This window comes from Neophocaena asiaeorientalis, unplaced genomic scaffold, assembly GCF_003031525.2.
Source record: "Neophocaena asiaeorientalis asiaeorientalis breed wild unplaced genomic scaffold, Neophocaena_asiaeorientalis_V1.1 scaffold114, whole genome shotgun sequence".
NCBI lineage: Eukaryota > Metazoa > Chordata > Mammalia > Artiodactyla > Phocoenidae > Neophocaena > Neophocaena asiaeorientalis.
Genome location: NW_020173116.1, coordinates 5,527,242 through 5,547,093, shown reverse-complemented (window position 1 = coordinate 5,547,093; position 19,852 = coordinate 5,527,242). Strand labels below are relative to the sequence as shown.

Below are 19,852 nucleotides of genomic sequence, written 5' to 3'. Positions count from 1 at the left end.
CATTATACTCACAATACTACGCCTTGGGTTCAACGGACCGGACCTCAAAGCACTTTCCAGGCACTTACAGTGAATTTAGAGAACAATTTATTTCCCCTGAGCTGAGGGGGTCGGGGGACAAATGCAGAGGATTCAAGAAACTGAAATACACAGAGAAAAACCTTAGCTAGTAGCTCCATCTTGTATTTCCCACTAAGCATTCGACCAGAGCCATGCAAATTCTGGGACCTCAGCTTCCCGCCTCGGGCTGAAGCCGCTTCCAGCGTGGACCTGATTTAGAGCCCCGTCTCCCCTCCGGCCCCGCCTCCTCCCCCCGGCCTGACTCTGAGCCCCGCCCATCTCCTCCACGCCCTCCCGGCCCCGCCTCCTCTCCCGGCTCCCCTCCCTGCCTGGCCCCGCCTTTATGCTCGGACCCCTCCCTCTAGCCCGCCCCCTTTCCTTTCCACTCTCTGGCCCCACCTCTAGCTCCAAGTCCCGGCCGGCCCTGAGCCCCGCCTCCATGCCCCAGCCACAGTTCCCGGACCCGAACCCGGCCGGGGCGGAGCTGCACCTGGTGCGGGGCCTGGGGCGTGGCGGGCGCCACGGAGCGCCAGGTGCGGCTTCCGCGTCAAGATGGCCGCTGCCAGCTGGGCCGGGGTCTGGCTCTCATCCCGCGGCCGCCTTCCCAACAGGCGCCCGCTGCTGCGAGTTGCCCTCTGCCTCCTGTGCTGGGGCCCGGCGACTGTGGGCGCCGTCCCCGAGCTCGGGCTCTGGGCAGCGACGATCAATGACGTAAGTGGAGTGTCGGGACCCAGGCGAGGTGCTGCCCGGGCCCGCAGGTCCTCCCCGCGCTCTCTGGGCTCCAGGAGCCGGTCTCGGGCTTGTTGATCTGGCCGGGCCTGACCCGGGTCCCCTGATACTTTCTCTGGGCTCTTTGTCTGCTCGGCGCGGGGAGCGCCCCCTCCTCCGGCCCGACTTGGGCTGTGGGGAGGATCAGTCAAGCTTGTGTGCTGGGGGATTGCTATCCCTTCTGAACCCTGTTCATGAGGATCACCATTCCCGAAGTCCTGGCCCCTCGCTCTGCTCCGACCTGCTCTGGCTAGATCAGGTCCTCGTTTATTCAGACCTGAGCCCTGAACCCCTTGGCACTCCTAGCGGCATCTTTGGATTTGACCTCTCCTCGTGCCCGGGTGCAGCCACAGGGCCGCACCCGTGTGGCCACAGGGTGGACTTTCCAGGGCTTCAGTTTCCGCATAAATTTAGAAAGAGCTTGTGCCTTTTTTTTTCTTTCTTTCTTTAAATGAGAAGGGAACATGCAATAGTCACCCCACCCCTCTTTCCCTCTTCTTGGGTTCCTGACATCACAGCTCCGGGAGCGTGTGTGGGCGCGGGGCGGGGGCAGGATGTGTAATTAAGGGATGTTTGCAAGGCTAGTGTGGAGGCATGAGTGCGGAAACGCTTCCTTTCCAGGGCAGGCCGTTTGAGAACTTGACATCCAGTAGTTACATGAGATGATGTGGGAGGAATGCAGAGGTAGAATTTTGGAAAGATTTGCTGAAGAGAGACAGGAAATCGAAGAGGCCTTATCTCCTGCTTTTCTAGATTCAGAGGTTTCATCCAGCTCCGTTTGAGATGAGTATTTTCCACATGTATGGAAACGATGTCCCAATTCTAAAGGCAAAACTTATATTTTGATTTCCTCAACCGGAAAGAGAAAGTACCAGAGGCTACAGATTCTTCCTATAACAAAAGCTGCATGAAGGAAGGAGAGTACATATCTTTCTGAATCTTTAAGACCCAGTGCAACCATTTTTTCCAGGATTCTTCTGGGTTGGTGCCCTATTTTGTGCGCCAGTGATAGAGCCTGCGTATCTTCATCATTAAATTTCTCTGAACAGTAAAAAGCAAAACTCAGACAACCACACTTACCGTTTGATGCTGCTTCTGTAGTGAGTAGGCAGTAGCATAAACTAAGTCCGAATAAGTTGGAAGTGAATCGGCTGCATACAGACTGCTTGACCATATCTGTAAAGATCTTTGCCAAGTATACTTTGGATGGTGAGATTCCAAAGGCCATGGGGAGAGAATGACTTTGCTTCCTGCGTGAGGAAGAAAAAATTACCTTTGGGTCCCACGTAATCTTTAGTCCTGTGTGATTCAGGACAGTAGCAATCCATAAAGCTCGTTGCAAAGAGTAGGCTGATTTTTTTTTTCCCCATTTCAAGTTGTCAAAACTTGTTCTTCAGAACAGGAAAGGAAAGTGGAGTTTTATTTCAGTTGTTCTGCAAATCTATCAAGAAATGGTTCTTTTTTAAAAAATTTTTTAATAATATATTCATTTATTCGGTTGTGCTGGGTCTTAGTTGCAGCATGTGGGATCTTTAGTTGCGGCGTGAGACTCTTAGTTGTGGCATGAGGGATCTAGTTCCCTGACCAGGTGTCTGGTTTAGGGCAAGTGAGTGTGGACTGTCTATTGGACATCCAGTGGACATGACCTTTAGGTAATTGGGTATGTGGATGTGCAGCTCAGAGGAGGGGTCTGGGCCCTGGGTTTTATTGATGTTGAAACTGTTGAGGAGGGAGAAGAGGTTATCAAGAAAGAGCTGCTTGTCCTGTCAGTGTTTTTCTTTAATTCCTAACCACATGTTTGTTTATTGTAATCCCTTCTCACCGGATTTTTTTTCTTGGTGAGGGCAGACATTAAATAACTAGTGTAAGATTTCATTTTGGTTGTGGTACGGGTTGTGAGGAATGGGTCTTACAGACCATGGAAGGGAGGGCCTGGCCTGGTGTGGGCCCCAGGGGAAGACACCCTGAGGAAGGGGATATTTGAACTGGGCTTTCAGGGATAAGAAGGAAATAACTAGATAAAGAGAGTGACAGGGAGGGGATTTCAAGTAAGTTTCAAGTTGACTACTAGGGTCCTGAGGGCAGGAAGGAGTATCCTGTTTCTGAGGACTGCAGGAAAGGTGCGAGAGAGGTGGGCGGGGCCCTGTGAGCGCAGTGAGATTTGGTCTCTTATAAAGAGACAGCGGTAAACCATAACTCAGGGACAGGGTCAGTTGTTTTATCAGAAGTGTGTTGATGTTGATACCACGAGAGCAGCTGCAGATGCACAGACAGGTTCTGTCTGAACAGCAGTCATCGTACAGCGGCAGCCACACTCATCTGCCGTGTGTTGCTGGCCCCAGGAGCCTTCTGGAGCCTCGCATCCACTGCAGGGAGTAGGTTACATGAGACAAAGTTCTAAGCCAGTGAGTGATGTGATCAGATTTATGTTTTTAATGCCTTTTTTTTGGCCAGGCCACGGGGCATGTGGGATCTTAGTTCCCCGACCAGGGATTGAACCTGTGCTCCCTACAGTGGAAGCACGGAGTCTTAACCACTGGACTGCCAGCGAAGTCCCAGATTTACGTTTTCAAAGAATAATCACTCCAGGCATAGGAGTTAAAGGATTAGAACTATGTATTTTCCAGGATAAAACTATACTCTTAAACAGTAGAGAGAAATTTTTTTAACAAGAGCTCTCTGTATTTCTTTGTTTTTCATTATAGAAATCAGGACCTTTGATATTTAGGAAAACTATGTTTAACTCTACTGAGATCAAGTTTTCTGGTAAGTATAATAAACTAATATAACAGTAAAATAACAATAACTTATAAATGAGCAACATGTAGTATCAACTCATGCATTAATTTAACATAAACTAACATAACACATTGTAATATTATATATTTTAAACTAGGCAAATGTTTTTAAGTGATCCTAACATTTTAAGGGTTTCTTTTGTTCCAGTCGGGTCATAGTTATTTTCAAGAATGCATTTTTCTGATCCTGTCTCAGAAAATGTAATGTGAATCATTCTTTAAAAATTATAGTTAAAACCTAGTAAAGAAGTCTTCAGCAAAAAAGTATTTGACCTCCGAAATTTGACTCTGAATCCCTTTTAAAATTCAGTAAATTCTTTTTATGGTTATATGAAATGCCATGATTGTGATGAAACCTTTGTGTTTCTGAAAATTTTCTAAATATACACATGATCACAGTATGAAATAAAAATTATTAGACACTAACAATTAGGATTTTAGAGCTTATGAAGGTGAAAATATTTGTTAGGGACTGTGTTGTCTGTGTAAATACTGGTGTGTCATGACTACCAAGTCATAGATCTTGAGGTTTGCGGTATTTTTAATGAGTTTACATTGGATCATATTTACTGTGCACTAACCCCTCTAGGTGTTTCCAGTAACTTGACTAGGTCAGTTGGTTGCCAGAGTTAAAGTTTGGGGTAAGGGGTAGTTTTTTTGTTGGGTAGAGCAAATTGGCTTCGTGGGACCCACAGCCGTGGCCCTTTTATCTCTCACACCATGCTCTGAACATTTGTTGGAGAATTCTGCCGTGTGTGGTCTTTGCTGACGGAAGTAGGCCAGCCATCAGCTAGAAAGCAAAGGCGGTTCAAAGCAGCTTCGTGATATAGATCATCAGTGGTGATAAGAGCTTGGTAAGAGGAAATTGAAGCCCAAGGTGGGTGAGGAAAAAATTTTGGCCTCTCAATGCTTTAATAAATTCATGTCTCACTGTCTAGACAAGATTTAAAACACTGGTGCAGACAAAAAAATTACATGGGGGAATAAAAAGTTATATGGACCACTGAAACACAGAATTTGAATTTTTTTTAAATCAGTATGTAATGTCCGAGATCAGCCTAAAAGCAGACCACAATTTAGTATTAACATATCTAAAGAAAGAAAAATGAGGCAGCAGAAGGGAGTTAGGAACAAAAACGTAAAAAAAAAAAAAATGAGGGTTTAGTCAGGTAAAAGCTGGCAGTGTCCCAGCACTGATGGGAGAGAGGTCTTTCTGTAACTATGACCGTAGCTCTAACATTGTGGCTGGCGGGGGTGGATGAAGTGCCCACCTGAGCCTCCTTGTTCTGCTGCCATATTCACCAAGCAGCCTTCTCATCATCTGCTTTATAGTTACTGTTTAAGTGAGTAATTGGGCATTAAGTTTTACACACCTACATCCATGGTATGAAAGATGAAACTGAGTCTCTGAGTTCTCACAGAGCCAAATTTTACTTTATTATTATTATTAAAAAAAAATATTTGTTAGGAATGACTTTTTTCATTAATTAATTAATTAATTAATTTATTTATGGCTGCATTGGGTCTTCGTTGCTGCGCACGGGCTTTCTCTAGTTGTGGCGAGCGAGGGCTACTCTTCGTCGCGGTGCGCGGGCTTCTCGTCATGGTGGCTTCTCTTGTTGCGGAGCACGGGCTCTAGGTGTGCGGGCTTCAGTAATTGTGGCGCATGGGCTCAGTAGTTGTGGCGTGCGGGCTCTAGAGCGCAGGCTCTGTAGTTGTGGCGCATGGGCTTAGTTGCTCCACGGCATGTGGGATCTTCCCAGACCAGGGCTCAGAACTGTGTCCCCTGCATTGGCAGGCGGGTTCTTAACCACTGCGCTACCAGGGAAGTCCCAGAGCCAAATTTTAGTGCCTACAAAGTTAAGCATTGGTCCCTTGGGTATGTGTCCGTGCTGTTTGGTGGATCAGATGCCTTGCTTTCCCTAAGGAAAGCTAAGGTGACCCCTCTTAGCTACTCCATTCAAGATGCCGTCATGTGGAGCCACTGGTGAAAATCTCTCAGTGTAATTCACCATATTAACAGAATAAAAGAAATACATCATATAATCATCTCAATATATACAAAAAAGCATTTGAAAAAAATCAGCACCTCTCCATGATGGAAACTCTCAGAAAACTAGAAATAGAAGGAAATGTCCTCAACCTGATAAAGGGCATCTATGATAAATCTATAACTTAACATTATACTGGCAGTTCTCCCCAGATTGACCAATAAATTCAATTAATCCCAATCAAAATCCAAGCAGACTTATGTAGAAACTGGCTAGCTGTTTCTGAAACTTACATGCAAATACAGAGGACCTAGAATAGCCAAAACAATTTTAAAAAAGAACAAAGTGGGAGGGCTTTTACTCTCTGATTTCAGAACTGAACATGAAGCTATGGTAGTCCTAACACTGGAACTGCGATAGACACATAGAACGGTGCACATCGTTGTCAAATTGACTGATTCATGTCATGATTATGACTCAACTTTTCCCACTCTGTATGTCTAGTATTTTTGTTTGGATAGTGGATATCGTGAATTTTACATTCTTGAGTACTAGAATGTTGTATTGTGTGAACACCTTTGTTCTGGCAGACAGTTACGTTTCTTTGGGGTCAGTTCGATCCTTTGCAATTTTGTTTTTAATTTCTTTTAGGAGGGATCAGGGGTAGCCTTTACTCTAGAACTAACTTAGCACCACTTCTAAGGTGTGACTCTTCTGCGTCTCTCCCAGACACGGGGTGTGTTTACTGAGGCCTTTCCTCTCTGGCTAGTTCCCATCCCCATGTGAACTCAGAATTTTTCAGCTTGTCCCTGTGCACGGGCAGGCTGTTATGCAGCCAGAGACCAAGGATCTGTATGCAGATTTCATTGACCCTTTCTCTGTGTAGTTCCCACCTCTTGGGTACTCTGCCCCAGAAACTCTACCAGCCTCAGCCTTGGTCAACCGTAATAATTTAATTTAAGGAATTTATCTGTCTCATTTTGCAGCGACTTTTTGGAGAAATTAGGTAATACTTTACTCATGGTTTCCTTAAAGTTGTCTATTTTTTTTTTTTTTTTTTTAAGGAACATTTTTTTTTTTTTTAAGAAACATTTATTTATTTATTTTTGGCTGCGTTGGGCCTTCGTTTCTGCACGCGGACTTTCTGTAGTTGTGGCGAGCAGGGGCTACTCTTTGTTGCGGTGTGCTGCCTTCTCATTGCGGTGGCTTCCCTTGTTGTGGAGCACAGGCTCTAGGCGCGCAGGCTTCAGTAGTTGTGGCACATGGGCTCAGTAGTTGTGGCGCACGGGCTTAGTTGCTCCACGGCATTTGGGATCTTCCCGGACCAGGGCTCGAACCCATGTCCCCTGCCTTGGCAGTCAGATTCTTAACCACTGTGCCACAGGGAAGTCCAAAGTAGTCTATTTTAAATTGCATTCTTGAAACCTTAAGTTTATGTTAGAGTATATATATTACTGTTGTAAAATGAGACTTTCTTTCTCTAAACAGTTAAGTCATTCAGGTGCTCTGGGCCTGTGAAGTTTACCATAGTGTGGCTTTTGGAACAGCATACCTGTCACAATGAATATTCTAAGCTGGAAGTAAGTAAAACACAAATTTTAAATGTGTCTAAAACTATGAAGGAAAAGTTAGGAGTTTTAAGATTTATTAGCTTATCAAGTGAGGAGGCCAGGAATAGAGAAGTGCCACAGATTTGGGGACTTAGGCAATAAATGCATTAATTATATCAAAGTATATGCTTTCTGAGAATACAGATCTTTTAGTTTCCTTGTATCTTATGAAAAATGTTAGTAAATATTTAAATCAGAGTTGTGGAAACCATTGATAAGGGGACTGTGGGTCACGCACAAATGAAAATCAACTCAATTTAAAGAAGAAATGTAAAAGTGTCACTTCGTTCAAAAAATTAGAACTAGAACTTCAGGGAGAACTAGAACTTCAGGGAGTGTGAGTAGATTTAGTGAGTATGAGTAGACCTCAGAAAGAGGTGAGGAGGAAAAAGGAGGGGGAGAGTGTGAGAGGAGGAAAAAGAGACCGGGTTAGGTCAGTGTGTATTTCCTACGAACAAAGATATTCCCTTAGATTACACAGTACAGAGATCAGATTTACGAAGGTTAACAGTGATACAATGCTAATTGATATAATAGCTAATAAACCATGTTCAAACTTTGCCAGTGTCCCAACAACATCCTTTTTAGCAGCTTTTTTCTTTTCTTTTCTTTTCTTTTTCTGGTACAGGATCCAATCCAGGATCACCTTGTATTTCTGCAGGGTTTTTTTTGGGGGGGTGGAGGTGTTGAGGGTGGTTCATGACATGACATTGATATCTTTGAGGTGTACAAGCCATTTATTTTTACAAAATGTCCCTCAATTTGAATATTTCTCACGTTTCCTCGTGATTAAATTCAGGTTATATTTTTGGCGGGCATACCAGAAAGTATACTGTTTTGTCCCATTTTTGGTGATGTTAACTTTGATCAGTTAAGGAAGTTTCTGCCAGGTTTCTCCACTGTAAAGCTACTACTTTTCTCCTTGTTGTTAACAATAATTTGTGAAGAAATACTTTTGTATTTATGTGTAAATATCCTGTTTCTTCATCAGTCCTTGTTTTAACATTCTTTGATTCTTGCCTGAATCAAAGCACAGTTACCGCTGTGATTGCTAAACAATGATTTTCTAATTCCATGTTTTCTTCTACATTTATTAGCATTCGACTATGAGGTTGCACTCTTTTCCCCTCTCTTATCCGTCTGTCAGTCAATCAATTATCAATATGGACTCATTGATTTTAACTTTGTTGGGTGGGTTATAATCTATTACTGTTTTTATGTATTTTGCTCAAATTGTCTCATATTTGGCCAATGGAAGCCTCTTAACCTTTTCTTCATGCCTGGGAGATGCCATTAGGAGCGCGGTTTTATTCATCCATCTAGGAGCCTCGTTGTTAGTTGATGTGTAAATGAGTGTTCCCCCTGCACTCAGTTGGGTTTGCCATCTTTGCTTTATGTTACTAAGTGTTTGGTTTATCTTTCCTTACAATTAAATGCTGCTTTCTTTCTCTGTAAAATCTTTTATACCTGGAGTAAAATGAAAGTAGCCCCAGGACAAAGTATTTTGTATTTCTCTGTGAACCATTTCCTTGTAGTAACATCTTAATCACTTTTATTACTATAAGAGAATGCTTATATTATGTATTACTGTATCTGAGCATATCAGAATGGCTAAAATGTTATGATTACCTCAATTGTACTGAAAATTATATTCAAAACTTTTTCTTTTGGGTATTTTGTTCTATTGCATGTTTCAAGTGTTCCAAGCTGAATAACTTTTTGGTATTATTTAGATATTAAGTGGAAATAAATTATGACATAGACTCTTACTTTGCATAGGAGCTGTCACAAAAACATGAACTTAGTGTCAGTGAAGACTTTTGTGGTCATTATTTCAAGAACAGCGAATGTTGGACAACAAAAAAAGAAAACTTAGATTGCAACAGTGATTTACAGGTGTTTCCCCCATTGAATGTGAGTACCTGTCTTGCGATGTTGAAATAGAATTTACGTTTCTCCCAGTGAATGCAAGTATCAACTTCTGTTTTATCAGTATTTTGATAAAGGAAGGTGCTTAAGTTGTCAATTATTAGGTTTAGTTCTTCTGTGTGTGTGGCAGTACATAATAAGTGGAACCATTGTTCCATTTCTTTGTGCCTTTTGCAGCAGCATCCTTGAAAGAGGATCCTTTTATCATCCTTTCATGATTTGCTGCCATTCCATCCCTCGTCTCTCTTCTGCCCACCCCAGTCAGGGCTTTGCCCCCATCATCCCATCAGAACAGCTCTAGTCAAGGTCACCAGTGACCTCCATGTCATTAGATCCCTAGGTCTATTACTCCTACTGAAAGTCTGTCAGTGTACTTGACTTACCAGCATTTAACACACTTGAACACTCTTCTTTGTGCACTTTCTCCTCCTAGCCTAGAAGACTAGATTCTAAAATGTTAACAGCGGTCATCTCTGGGTGGTGAGGCTGTGGGTCGTTTTAACTGATTTTTTGTCCTGTAAATTCTGAAATGAAAATGTCTTTAATAAAAACGTTAAAGGGTTGTTTTAAAACTTTGTGTCAAGGTATAATAAATATACATAAACTTACAGCAAAGTTTGCATATCAGCAGCGTAGGGCTTGATGAATTTTCACAACCTGAACCCACCCGTGTGAATCCCGATCAAGATCAGGGCTTTTGAGCACCTCGAGCTCCCTTTGAGTTCCTACTACCCTCCCTGCCAACGGTAACCACTGCCCTGATTAAGGAAGTAATTTTTCAAAAGTAGGATTTTGTTACGCATGTTTGGGATACAGTGAGATTTGTTCTCTGGTGTTCAGCTTTAATCTTTACTTTTTTCATAACACATTTTTTTTCTTAATTGTTGAAACTATTTTTCCTTATGGAAATGCAACAATATAAAATGAAATTATTTTATTTTATTTTTCCAGAATAAAGAACTAATGACAAATACCGGAAATGTTACAAACCAGGAAGGGTCAGCGGTAAGTCATTTTATTTGCCTTTAAATCAAATACATACAAGTTAGAGTAAGACTGAGCAGAATCTGTTGATGGACAGGTACTCAGAGAGTGATCTAAAGTAGGGTTAGTAGAGTTAGGAAAGAAAAAAGAAGCATTATTTAAAACAGTATATTTCCTTACATATGTCTGTGTGAATTTTGTACATGCTTGGTTCTGTCTTTGTTTAAAAATCTCTTTAAAGGTGTGATTTAACAGTAACTTCTATGTAGTCTTTCTTTATTTTAAAAAATAAAATTCCGCTGCCAAATACCTGAGGCAGCACAGCAGTGGGCGGAGCTGTATCGTCATTAAGGAAGTAAAGAAATAGATAGAAACCATGATGTAGCACGAGGGGGAGGGGAAATTTGGAATTTGGGGAAATTACTCAAAGTCAGAAGACTAAGAGGTTGTGAGGATTACAAGGAGTTGAGTGTAGGGACTGAAAGTGGACTTAGAAGAGCTTGATGTTTGCCTTTAGACTGGGACTCTTCTGCTTTCATACTGTTTTCTCCAAACATCTTACAGAGTAGTCTGGTAGTGGAAGGGCATTCACTCTGCAGTGGCTGGACCAACTCTTTGCTTTACAGAAACTGTCACAGGTGGAGGAGTAGGAAATGAGAGGGAAGGATAGGAAATACTCAGGAAGGAGGAGTGTGAAAAGTTTGGTCCAGCTACGTGAGGGCACTGCAGGGTTCACAGGCAGTCCCAGTGGGCTCAGTTTCAGGCCTCAGTGGGACTGCTAGCAACAGAGTGCCTTAAGGAATTTAAATACTTTAGCCTATACACCGAATCTGAGTCATTTCCAGCAATGTTATCTGACATCTTTCTCCCCCAGTTCAATTAAAAAGGACACACATTTTAAAACTGGATGCTTGGGACTTCCCTGGTGGTCCAGTGGTTAAGACTCCGCGCTTCCAATGCAGGCGGTGCGGGTTCAATCCCTGGTCAGGAAACTAAGATTCCACATGCCACAGGGCATGGCCAAAAAGTATAAATAAATAAATAAATGCTTGATTATACTAGGATATTAGAAAAACTATTTGAAAGGTAGTATTAAATAAAACATAGAATGGTAACATTGGGGGGAAAACCTGTAGAAATATAAAAAGTAGAAAACATTGGCAAGTGGAAAAGGCTTTTTTCCTCTTCCATCCCTTTGGGTCTGGGAGGATGGTGGTAAAAAAAAAAACAAATGGAGGAAATCCTTCCACTACCCACTGTCCTTCCACAGCCCACCATTCCTTTTATCTGTGTTTTGTTTTTTTTTTAAAGTAACCCAATTCAATTCTTAAAAGTTGTTTTAAAATGTGGTGGACAATCATTTAGCTATATCTTATATAGCAATTAAAAAAAATAACATGAAGGATTTTTTTTCTGTTTCAGGATGTTGTAGCCAAAACACAGAGAGATGGGTTTCATATCTTTATTGTTTCTATTAAAACAGAAAAAACAGATGCAAGCTGGAATTTGAATGGTATAGTTAAACAGTATGCATGTTTTATTGTCTGCTTTTACTGTATTCTGTATTTTTGTCATTAACCCAAATCTACATTCTCTGTTAAAACACATTATTCAAAAATGATTTTCTGTTAATCACAAAAATGAATAATCTGTTTATTTGGGGTACTTAGAACTTTATGCTTATCTTAACTCTAATATATATATTTTTTAATGGAATGGAAATTTTAAATTAATTTAAGATAAATTTTAGGAGTTCCCTGGTGGTCCAGTGGTTGGGACTCTGTGCTTCGGCTGCTGAGGGCCAGGGTTCAATCCCTGGTCGGGGAACTAGGATCCCACAAGCCGCACAGCGTGGCCAAGAAAAAAATAAATAAAAGGGTGAATTAAAAAAAAGATAAATTTAAAAAGTTTTAACTTGATAGAGGATACAAAATTCTCCATCCTTCCAGATTAAAAAAAATTTTTGTAACATGTAGAAATGGGTAGGTGACACCTTAATCGTACTTGAAGTGGATTATATTCTGTTACTTGAAAATGGCCATCATCAGGGGTTCAAAATTTTTGTTCTTTAAAAAGTTTAAGAAAAGGAATCTGTTTGTAGCCTAGGAGTAGAAGTAGCATGTCTGGCAACTGTGGCTTCTGTGGTCTGTGAGCTCCCCTGCCTGCCCATAAGGTAGATGCTTTTTGCCTCGTGAAACCGTAGCTCCTGGTGCCCAGTGTGAGAGCAGGCTCACACTAAGTGGTTTTCAAGGGAGCGAATGCTTCCATGGGTCCTGGAATTGCTTTAGCGGTCATTTTCTGGACTGGGTATCTGCTGGGCTGACAGTAGCCAAGCAGCATGTGAGGATCCTGGGGATTTGCAAACTGCTCTGATTCACCCACTGGGGCACAGAAGTGAAGCCAGGCTCTGTCTCTGAAGGGCACCCAGTCCAGAGAGGAGGGAGAAAGCAGTGAGGTGAGTCAGGCATGGCCGCAGAGGAGGCCCAGAGCTGGTCTTCCACGGGGAAGCTGGTGGGGGGGCTGCTCTGGAGAGTGTGAAGCAGGCCTTCCTCCCGGAGGTAATGTAATGGGCCCAGACCATGCCACACAGGGAGCAGGGGCGTTGCTGCCATCCTGCTCCCCAGCCTGTGCGCCCTGCCTTCCCAGGTGTGGCGTCTTTTCCTCTGACGCCAGCAGGCAGCTTTAAGCTTCTGCTGGTTAGTAACTGGCGCAGTTGCTAAGCCTTGCAAGTCTTGCGCTGTATTCGGCACTCTGTTCGTTATTGCTCTCGGACAACAACCCAAACTAGATTCTGGAGTTCAGTAAATTTTTTTAAAATTTTTAAAATTAATCAATTAATTAATTTGGCTGTGCTGGGTTGCCGCGTGCGGGATCTTCGTTGCACCGTGTGGGATCTTTAGTTGCAGCGTGTGGGATCTTACTTGCAGCATGTGGGATCTAGTTCCCTGACCAGGGATGGAACCCAGGCCCCCTGCATTGGGGGCTTGGAGTCGTAACTGCTGGACCACCAGGGAAGTCCCTGGAGTTCAGAATTTATCCAAGGTACATTAAGAAAGACAAAGTCCTCAGCTAGGTCAGGGACTCAGCCAGGGCCAATCTCAGACCAGGACTACTTTGCTGTCTGCATAAGATCTGACTTGGCTCACACTTTACAAGAGCATGTATACAAATAACGTAAAGATATCTTTATACAGTTACATAATCAAAGGTTAAAATTCAGCATTTGTTAACTTGGTTTGTATTCTTGGAGTCTTAAAATGAGCTTACATTGAAAAACTTAAGGAAAACTGGTTGTTAATTTTAATGCCTTCATTTCTTTATCCCCACCCTGCCTTCACAGTCTCTCTCTCTATGATGGGGCCTCATGGATATATCTCTGCATCAGATTGGCCTCTGATGATTGTGAGTATCTCTCATCATTTCTTCCTTTTTTTAAAAATGAGTTTTGTATCCCAGTTGGAACATTTAAACATTTTAAGAGCTCAGTGGTGGTAATTCCTCAGTAGCTAACACTTTGACATACCCTCTATTTCTGGTTCCATGGTGACTGGAAAATAAAGGATTGCAAACTTGAATGTAGAAATGTCAATTTTCAAATGACCAAAAGGCTTAACTGACTAAAATTGCTTCTCCTCCCACAGTTCTACATGGTGATGTGTATCGTTTATATCTTATATGGCATACTCTGGCTGATGTGGTCTGCCTGCTATTGGAAAGATATACTAAGAATCCAGTTCTGGATTGCAGCTGTTATTTTCCTGGGAATGCTTGAAAAAGCAGTTTTTTATGCGGAATACCAAAACATCAACAGCACTGGGTTATCAAGTAAGTGGTGACTGTGTCCATGAATATGGTGTGACCCAAGAGTCACCTAGCATTTGTGAGCAGAGCTGTGGGGACTCCCCGCCCCACCTTCATACAGTGGTTTGGGAACAACCATATAGGTGAAGAGGAGGAAAGCCAAGAAGAGAATATCAGAGTAGGACTCTGATCTAGGCTAGCATGGGTGTTGTCTTCATTTTCTGTTTTCTTCTTGCTGGCTTTCCCTTACTTCCCTCCTGGGGAAAAGAAAAGTCCTGTTCCCTAAGGTTCAGCTACCCGTGACTGGCTTTAAACAACACGAAGTTCTGGACTGGGGACATCGGGTGCTGCCAATCCTTTTAACATATTTCTCTGTATTTTTCCCCGTCCTCTCTCTTCTCCTTTCCCCTCCAAAGAAGAAAAGAAAATCTGGCCACAGGGAGTAAAGTTAGTAGTGCCAGGATGGATGGTGACTGCACCCTTTTTGCAAAGAACTTCACGTGACCGTGGGAGACACCATCCCAGCTTACACAGTGGAATGTGGCAAGCAGGCAGGACATATAGTGGGGCATCCTCAGATGGGTGCCGCAGACTTCTAGAAGATAGAGTTCAACAGGGCCAGAGAAGTAAAGGTACAATTCATTCCATCGCTGAACCTTCAAAAGGGAGATAGCTCAGAAGGATAGAAAGCCCTCAGGAATGTGCTTCTGAGTGGTCAGTTACAAATGATCGTGGTACAGGTTTTCAAAGGGTGTAGTTGTGTCTGCTCTTTATTTTAAAATACTCCGGGAAAAAAAGAGGGTGAGTTGGAAAATAGATGAGACAAATTTAGCATAATGTTGGTAATTATGGAAGCTGAGTGATGGGTTCGTGGGAGTTCATTATATCGCTTTCTCTGTGTCAAAGAATGTTTGTAATTTCCCAAAATAAAAAGTTTAAAAAGACATGTACAAGACAATAAAGTAAACACAAACATCCAGGGAGGCATGTTAGAGGTATTATTACCCTATAAGAAGTTTTAGTGACATGTGTGCATGTGTATGTGTGTGTGCCTGCCCTAAACCAGATAAGGAAGGAAGGATAGAGCTGCTGCATACGACTGGGAGTTAAAGCATTCTTGAATGTCAGAGAAGGCGGGTCAGCTCCTTTGCTGCCAGTGGTGGGGGTCTCTGTCTAGAAGAGGGTGGCGTGAACTTGGGTGAGGGGCAGCAAAAGCCTGAGATCCATGGAGAGAAGGAAAGACCATCTATCTTCCTCAGGGCCTTCAGGCCCTCTGAGATGACACCAGAAGGCTCTTGGAAGAGAAACGCCAGACTGCTGTCCTTGTCTTTGAGGAGTCCTGTGGAAAGGAGAGGCGCCAGACGAGGCCTGGGCTGATGTTGTTTCTGATTTTCCCAGTCGTAAATTCTGTAACCCAGGCTGTCTTGCTTGGCATTGGTCCTGGAAGGATAGACTTCAGAAAAATCAAGCAATGAGGATTTAGTGATTGTTAGGACCCAGCAAGGATACATTAAGAATAGGTCGTGTCAATTGACTTCTTTGTTTTTTGCTTCTAGATTGGCAGTTAGGCAAATGTAATAAATTTAGTATATCTGCTCTTCTTCAAGGTATTGGGCAAGGTCTCTTGTGGTTTCTTCTAGAGAAGGCAGAGAAACATGAACTGAAAACAAGAATTACAAGAATTAGGTGGATTCACAACTCGTTTCTGAATGGCTTTCTCCTCTCCATCTTTACCGCCAGCACTCTCAACATCTCTTGGCTAAATTCTGGAATAGACTCCTGAGCGGTTTCCTCACCTACAGTCTATTCCTCTCCAAGCCATTAAGTAGAGCAATCTTGATAAAATAAAGCTGTCTACTTTATTCCAAGGGTCAGCAAGCTTTTCCTGCAAAGTCTACACAGTAAATATTTTTGGCTTTGCGAGCCATGTAGTCTGTGTTGAAACTTTTCAACTACTGCCATTGGAGCATGAAAGCTGCCACAGACAACAAATGGGCATGGCTGTGTTCCAATAAAACTTTATTTACAAAACAGATGTAGGGCCAGATTTGGCCTATGGGCTGTAGTTTACTAGTTCCTTTTTCACTCCCTTGTTTACTATCATTGACTTCCCACTGCCCTCGGCAACAAGCCCTGACTCATGGCCTAGCCTAAAACTGAGGTGATTGGGTCCTGCCTCTGCCCCAGCCTCTTTTCTTGACCTCCCTCGTTACACTCCCTGCTGCAGACATGCCGAACTTTCACTTCTTGCAGCATATTTGGCTTTGTCTCTTTTTCCCTCCATGCCTTTGCATGTGCCATTTCCTTTGCTTTCCCCTTTCCCTCCTCCAAACGGTTAACTCCTACTCAGCCTTCAAACCCTGGTGTAGATGTCACTTCCTATGAGAAGATTTTCCTGCCCCGTGTGGATTAGGTCGCTTTCATCACAATCCTGGGAGATACAGCGTTACCTCCAGCACTTGCTGAATTCTGTCCATTTACTTGTCCTGACCAGAGTACAGGCTTCACGAGGGCAGGGAACATGGTGTGTCTTTTACTGTGATAGCCACACGGTAGGAGCGTGAATGAGGGCAACCTGGAGAAAAGAGAGCTCCTGAGGGCGTTATGGTTTTCAGATATTTACAGGACAGGAAAGGGCTACAATCCTTTGTAGCCTCAAGGGGAAGAATAAGAACAGAGGGGAGCTCGGGGAGACAGATATCCAGTGGGCGTGAGAAAGCTGTGCCCAGTAGAGCCGATAGGAATCCCCTTCATTGAGGTTTCAAACATCACTTGGATTAGATGACCTTTAAATTAAACGTGGCGACTTAGTCTGAGGTCAGGACGTAACCGTACACAGTACACATTTAGACTCTTGGCGGCAGGCGTCCAGATGGACCCAGAGCGAATGATTTTCCTTCGTCCCCCTCAGCCCAGGGTTTACTGATCTTTGCGGAGTTGATATCTGCGATTAAGAGGACGCTGGCTCGCCTCCTGGTGATCATTGTGAGCTTGGGATACGGCATTGTGAAGTAAGTACCGGGGCCCAGAAAAGTCACCGTGTCCCCACCCTGTGATCCATCCATCTCCGCTATGACCCCTGTGAAACCCAACACCTCTCAGTGTCGTACCACAAATCCCAGAGGGAAATACCTGCAAGGACGTGTTTTTAAAAGATTTCCATGCACTGGCTATTTTATTCTTTTCTCAAATAAAAATCCTGAAGTTGAATTCCAGTAACTTCATAGTTAGATGAATAATCAACTATAAGGATTATGGAAAATTTTAAATGATTCTCGAAGTTCAGACCATTTTCTGTTTCCTAGACAACATAGTTAGGGGTCATGTTTGTGTATGAGCTATTGTAAGAGAGAGCGCTCTCATTAAACACCAGGTTCAGCAGAATTTCTGGCTGAAACCTGGCAGTCGCCTGAGGACCCGCTTTCGGGACCCTCTCAAGCAGATCTTTTCTCCCTCTTACCTTTGAATCCCTGGGCATGAACGTGGAAGAGCCTGTTGCCTAAGACCCTCTGATTCCCAGAAACTCAAGCCCTCACACTGGACCACAGCTGCATCTTCGGGTTGCAGGCCTTGTCAGCCGCCAGCTTTCCCCTCATCCCTCACCGCTCCGAGCACTTGCTCTGTTGTCTTTCTCCTCAGCACTTCACTGTCAGGATTCCCTCTGATTTGAGGATCCTTTAAGAAACCTGACCTCACCCCCTCACCTCTGCCACTCTTACCTGTCACTTGCCCTCAACTACTGAGTCCCCTGGCCGTTTTCTAGACTTGATTATTATCTACTTATTATTGTGTATAACTGCACCCTCTCCATGGTGGCACATTGAAGCAATCTGCTCTTCAGCCTCCCCCGTTTCCTGTTCACTTTCTCTAATATGTCAGCTGTAGGCACTCTTGGTCCCTGGTGGGGCCTCCGGCCTATTGATCTCACCGCCTTCCACGGTCCGGCAGGGCACTGATGACCCCTGCCACCCCTGAGGCCCTCCGCCTTTCCCTTTGTCGGCCTCCCTCGATGAATCCAGCTCTCCAGCTGCGCAGGCTCAGCCGGGGCTGCAGCGTCAGCCTGAGGAGAACACCCCACCCCACTGCCTGGCTCAGTTCACTCCGTGACCCTGAACTTGAAGGGCGCCCTCAGTGCTGCTGGCACTTCTTGGTCCCCGTGCCATTTGTGTTCTGACTCTCTGCTCTGCGGAAGACCATTTACCCCTTCTGTCTCCTCGCACCTCCCTACCCTCATCCATCGTAGCTGATCTTGGCTCTTCTCTCACCGAGGAATTAGAAGCCATCAGAAGGGACTTGCGGCCGTCAGGTCTGTGTCATCCTCCCCACCTCTGGACCACACGCAGCCTGTTCTGCTCCTGTACGGCGTGGACCATCCCTGTGTGTGGTTAAGCCCCGCCCTGCCCTGGTGCCCTGGGTCCTGTTACCTCCTCTGTCAAAGAAGCTGTTCCAGCACTCTGTCCTGTTTTCTCTGATAGCGTCAATTTCCCTCTCCGGTGGGCCATTCCCATCAGCACACTGTTACTTCTGTCATCTTCAGAAGCAAACCCTCCCTTGAACCCAGATGGCCCTCTCCTCTGCTTCTCCTTCATTGCTTTTCCCCTGTGTGCAGCAGCATTTTTCAGATGTGTTGTCTGTACTTGGCCACTTCCACTTCCCTCGTTTTCTGTCCTTGTGAGGTTTGGCCCCATTCCTCCACTGAGACTGTGCCTGTCAAGGTCACCTTGACCTCTCCTCGCCGAATCGCAGGGCCCCGCTCAGCCCCCGTGCAGGTGCCCGGTCGTGGAGCCTCCTTCAGGGTCTCCTGTGCTGGAGCCCCCTCGTCTTCCCGAGCTCCAGTGTTGGGGGGCCCTGGGCTCAGGCCCCAGACCTCTTCTCTAGCGACCGGCATCCCCGAGGCTTTCTCATCCAGTTCCGTGGCTCTGACTGATGAACGTGTCCAGAATGAGCCCATCCCGCCCCTCCACGGCCACCACCCTGGTCCAGGCCACCACCTTCTCCTGCCGAGACTATACTCCAGTAGCCTCCAAACTGGGTTCCCCACTTCTGCCCTGGTCTCCTGTCAGTCTCTTCAAACACAGCAGCAGCCAAGATGATTCTCTTAAGATGTAACTCCAGTTTCATTACTTTTCTGCTCATTTCACTCAATGAAACCCAAATTCCATCTTGTGGCTTCTCCGATGGCTGACCTCATCTCCTGCCACTCTCCCTCCAAACACTCTGCTCCCTCCTGCTGCTTTTCTTGCTCTCACTGTTCCTTAAACCCAGCAGACACTTGTCTCACAGCGCAGGAAAGGCCTCTGCTTGTCAGCTTCCCCCCGCCCGGATCCCGGGCGTGGTTTGCTCCCTCACTTCCTTTAGTTCTCTGTCTCACCATCACCCCCCAGGGAGGATGGCCCTTTGGGACCCTAATCAGTGCCCATCCTCCATCACTCTAGTCCCTCATGCCTTTTGATGTGTTTCTTAGCATTTATTGTCTCTTCCCCCCACTTGTGTGTGACTTCCCTGTATTGTGTCCTGCTGTATCCCAAGGCCCCAGTGCGCTGGGCGGCACACGGCGTGCACTCAGTAAGCGTGCACTAATGCACGCACGTGTGCTTCTGAGCTCCGGACTGGTGCAGTTACCAAGACTGTAGCGAGGAAACCTTCTTTTCGTTCGTTTTGCTTTCTTTTGGTTTTTGGCCTTAGTACAGTATATAGAACACAAAACCCTGTGGGTCCCAGTGGCAACTCACAGTTGTAGTTATGAGCATCGGGTGCCAGGGTGCAGAGGGTGGTGGCTGAGAAGGGATAGAAGATTGAGCTGGTGGGTGAGGGCTCAGCCCTTTTTGACTGAATCCCTTCACTGTCAACTTGTGTTCAACCCTTACAAAGCGGTAACAGTTCTGGCTGTTGCAGGGTTCCAGTAAGCTGG

The 19,852-nt window shown here is 44.6% G+C and overlaps 1 protein-coding gene across 4 annotated transcripts in view; it reads left to right on the top strand.

Annotated features, from left to right (window-relative positions):
* The first annotated feature begins 493 nt into the window (after positions 1-493).
* TMEM87B (transmembrane protein 87B) overlaps positions 494-19,852 on the top strand; it is a 130,093-nt gene continuing 110,734 nt past the window's right edge. For all 4 annotated transcript variants that reach the window (XM_024744055.1, XM_024744054.1, XM_024744053.1 and 1 more), the window contains exons 1-9: positions 494-771; positions 3,534-3,594; positions 7,106-7,197; positions 9,007-9,141; positions 10,108-10,161; positions 11,563-11,653; positions 13,481-13,542; positions 13,782-13,965; positions 16,853-16,952. In XM_024744055.1, the coding sequence (XP_024599823.1) occupies positions 613-771; positions 3,534-3,594; positions 7,106-7,197; positions 9,007-9,141; positions 10,108-10,161; positions 11,563-11,653; positions 13,481-13,542; positions 13,782-13,965; positions 16,853-16,952 (938 nt within the window). In that variant the 5' untranslated portion in view covers positions 494-612. The remainder of the gene's footprint in view (positions 772-3,533; positions 3,595-7,105; positions 7,198-9,006; positions 9,142-10,107; positions 10,162-11,562; positions 11,654-13,480; positions 13,543-13,781; positions 13,966-16,852; positions 16,953-19,852) is intronic.